At 41.6% G+C, this 4431-nt stretch overlaps 1 protein-coding gene across 1 annotated transcript in view; it reads right to left on the minus strand.

The window, feature by feature from the left end:
* Window positions 1-406: 406 nt before the first annotated feature.
* Window positions 407-4431, minus strand: part of LOC119769171 (uncharacterized protein K02A2.6-like) — a 26558-nt gene continuing 22533 nt past the window's right edge. The window contains exon 4 of the mRNA XM_038261076.1: window positions 407-683. Within this exon, the coding sequence (XP_038117004.1) occupies window positions 407-683 (277 nt within the window). The remainder of the gene's footprint in view (window positions 684-4431) is intronic.

Here is a 4431-nt window from a genome sequence, read left to right on the forward strand (position 1 = left end):
CGCAGGACCATCTCGGGCGGACGTATTCGGGAAGGACAACGGAAGTTCAGATTTACAACCTAAATAGCTTTTGTTCCAGATCGCAGGACCATCTCGGGCGGACGTATTCGGGAAGGACAACGGAAGTATCAGATTTAATAACCCTTCATGACATCGTTTTTACATTGCAATATGTTGTTCCAATAAAATCTACTGTTAAACCATCAGTTTTGATTGTTACATTATCCCAGGGTGTTACAATCATTTAACAGTAAATAATATATTAACAACAAAAAACATTGTAAATTCATTGTTTCTACAATCAATTCCACTGTACCGTTTTGTCCGGGTAGCCAACCAACATTCTTCACATTCTTCATTGCCCTGTCAATCTCGGTGCGAGTCGGTCGTGTTTAGCGAGTCTCTTTCACGCGAGTTTTTGGTGTGATTTTTCGGTGTCTTCGGCGGCGATTTCCCGTTCCGGCGGTTGCAGGTGGTGCGGACCACGTTTCGGAAGAAGTGGACACGGCGACGGCGTAGAAGCGGCAGATCCCCAAGGCAGCTTCCCGAGTTCCCGCTCCCGTGAGGCGGCGGCAGACGCAGACGAGCGGTGGTCGCAGGAGGCGGCCCCGGAGTGTCGACTGCGGTCGGCGGACCAGTTTTCGGCCAGGCCAGGTCGGAGACAACCCCCGTTGTTTACGTGGCTGCATAGAATAGAAATGTAACTGAGAGGAAAAACAAGATGGCGACGTGTATCAAAAGTGCTGCATGGATTTTGCCACTTCTCACTATTCTGGCTTCACAGTGTACACCGAACCGGTATAACTGTCAAATCCAGCTGGTCTAATCCAATGTCAACAAACTGTAACAGTAGGACACTGCTAGTTCGGAAATATAATATCAAAACGAACTATAATTGATTTATTTGTAGTATTCAGGACCAATACGAAAGACGGTGAAGGAGCAGGCTCTAAATCAGTGGTCACTGTGGTGACGGAACAAAACAAAACAATTTATTTTTTTCAAAATCCACCTCTCGATTTCTCGCGCACATCCTACTCTTTTCGCGTTCGTCAAATGACTGTCGTTCTCGAGCAAGCAGCTGTCAAAATACAACCATACACGCTGAAACGCGACGGCTCATTCAAAAGTTTAATGTAATTCTTATGAAACGCAACTCATTCTTCTAGGCATTCTACCCAAATTTGAGTAAAGAAGGTTTGACCAAACAAAAAGTCAAACTTTATTTAATTATTTTGCATTTACCTTTTCCTTATTATTTTCGGTTTCTTTTATTTCACATTAGCACTACTCATTCCCTACAGTCACCAAAGTGCGGGTCGCGGGCTGCACATAAGCGCCATGTTCTGTATGTTTTTTTTATATGCCAATATCTCAACCCTGAAGAAAATCCCCGAATATCATGATATGAATTATAAACTTTTGGTGAAAGTCCTGAAAGTGCCGTGAGAACCAATGCTCTAGACTAGATGATGTTGTTTATTGAATTATGATAACTAACCGAAGTGTAGTAATTCGTCACCGAGGTTTCACGTGAGTTTTTTTTACAAAACTCGAAGTTTAAAACTGGCCCACTAGATATTTTTTTTAACACTGAAGGTTTTGTTACATTGGGACCTATTGCCTGAGAATTTGAAAAAATACAGCTGTTAAAAATCTTGTGCGTTTATTTAAATGTTGCTTAAAATTTTTTGTGTTGTCCTTTGTAAAATCCTAAAATCTTCTATTGAAGTCTAAAACATTTTTTTTAATTTTTAAACATTTCATAGCACAAAATTAGTGTGACATGTCTGGCTAACATTTTGTAACTTCGTCTTTGTCTATGCCATTAGGTAGCTAAGAGTAAATATGGGTATCCGGAGCCATCGCTCCGTGCCGTACTCAAACACTTAGGATTCGTAGGACTTAAGGTTTCGCATCGATGCGGACACTGGGGAAATCGCTGTATCTGATCCTTGTTCACTATTTTGCAAATATCTTCGAAATGCGATTGAATTTTTCAAAAATCTCTCGCTACTTTTTAGCCAATAGAATTATCTACCGAATCATCAAAAAATTAGGCTAATAAACTATTTAACAAAAAGTTCCGCATACATTTCTCAAAAATATTGTGATTTTTAATTGTTTTCTCTGCATTCCACCCCAAAGCGTTTGTTGTCTATATGGTTGCCTACAAACAGGCGATTCCAAGCGTTAGACAGGGCGACTGCTAGCGCTCTCACGGAAAACTCACAATCAAAATGGTGAGCATGTAAGGTAACCGGTACAATACTTGACATTATACAATATGCTCATTTTCATGCTTGCGTTGGACTCAAAGATTTATTCTGAAATTCAGGAATAAAAACAATAATGTTGTAATTTTTTTTCTAATCAATCTCCTTATGCAATATCCGGACGGCAAGACTTCGGAAAACTGTTCACAATTGGTAAAAATAAACTTTAAAGTTATACATGTGATTTTATTTTCGTTGTACGTGCTAAACTGAGTCGGTCATGCTGGTCGTGGGTAGATTATCATTTTACGTTTGACAACCTCTTCGATGATTATGGAAACGTTAAACAATTGTGGCCACATTCTCTGTAAAATGGACTTCATCTTCCAAAATTTCCAAAATAATTACGTCCTCCATTTCCGTTGGATCAACAAATAACACTTGGCCATTTTGGCCTTGCAGTCGTGCACGGCAGTGATGGCTTCGTCGTAGACACACTTCTTCGGAGCAATAACATTGTCTGTCACAGACACTTGCCCACTTAGCCCGGTTTTTTCCGCTGCTTCTCTAATGCTCGTGAATGGCTTTCGCTTGCATTTCTTCACGATTATTATGTACTCATCAGCTTCGTTTATACCTGGTGAAAATGACAAAAGTTTCTTTATTTATTTAACGATTTCAAATAAGCAGTTTTTATTTCTATTGAGACTTATTTTATTTCATTTTACTAAAACTAATAGATTCTTTTGATTCTAAACAGTTTTTACTTATCATTGTGCTGTGCAACTCATTTAGTCATATTTTTTATATGCAAAAAATAAACCGAAATATTTTTTGGCTTCATAAAGGTATTTAGCAGCATGTATGAACGAACTAATGATAAGGTAGTAAACGATAAACGTGAATTTTATAAATTAGAAAATCTGAAAATGCAAGTTTCCCCATAGTAATTTCCATACAAATTTCATTCGCTTTGCGCCAATCGTGGAACACGGTTCACATTTTTACACATTTTTTAGGTAAAATGACTCAAAAAGAGGTACAGAAATTTTATATTTTATTGTTGTAAACACATAAGTTGACCCTTACACAAGTTGAAACCTCCAATATGACCGTATCAAAATTACTGGTACGTTCCTTTGCCCCGTTTTAGTCTACCAATAAAAAACAGCCAAGGGAGGTTCAGGGACTTGTCTACCGATACGAGGTGATGTTCTGGGTCTTCTGTAGAGTCCCTGGAGTTACGGCCCATGGATCTACCGTCGTAACAAGGCAGAAGTGGGTAGTTTTTGGCCTCACGTCATATCCGGATAGCCTCAGGGAGGTTCAAGGATTTGTCAACCGATACGTGGTGATGTTCTGGGTCTTCTGTAGAGTCCCGGGAGTTACGGCCCATGGATCTACCGTCGTAACAAAGTAGAGGTCGGTAGTTTTTGACCTCAGATCATATCCAGATATCTTTAGGGAGGTTCAGGGACTTGTCTACCGATACGAGGTGATGTTCTGGGTCTTCTGTAGAGTCCCGGGAGTTACGGCCCATGGATCTACCGTCGTAACAAGGCAGAGGTGGGTAGTTTTTGACCTCAGATCATATCCGGATAGCCCCAGGGAGGTTCAAGGACTTGTCTACCGATACGTGGTGATGTGCTGGGTCTTCTGTAGAGTCCCGGGAGTTACGGCCCATGGATCTACTGTTGTAACAAGGCAGAGGTGGGTAGTTTTTGACCTCAGATCATATCCAGATATCTTCAGGGAGGTTCACGGACTTGTCTACCGATACGTGGTGATGTGCTGGGTCTTCTGTAGAGTCCCGCGAGTTACGGCCCATGGATCTACTGTCGTAACAAGGCAGAGGTGGGTAGTTTTTGCCCTCAGATCATATCCGGATATCTTCAGGGAGGTTCAGGGACTTGTCTACCGATACGAGGTGATGTTCTGGGTCTTCTGTAGAGTCCCGGGAGTTACGGCCCTTGGATCTACCGTCGTAACAAGGCAGAGGTGGGTAGTTTTTGACCTCAGATCATATCCAGATATCTTCAGGGAGGTTCAGGGACTTGTCTACCGATACGTGGTGATGTGCTGGGTCTTCTGTAGAGTCCCGGGAGTTGCGGATCATATCCAGATATCTTCAGGGAGGTTCACGGACTTGTCTACCGATACGAGGTGAAGTTCTGGGTCTTCTGTAGAGTCCCGGGAGTTACGGCCCTTGGATCTA

The sequence above is a fragment of the Culex quinquefasciatus genome, chromosome 3 (genome assembly GCF_015732765.1).
Source record: "Culex quinquefasciatus strain JHB chromosome 3, VPISU_Cqui_1.0_pri_paternal, whole genome shotgun sequence".
Taxonomy (NCBI): Eukaryota; Metazoa; Arthropoda; class Insecta; order Diptera; family Culicidae; genus Culex; species Culex quinquefasciatus.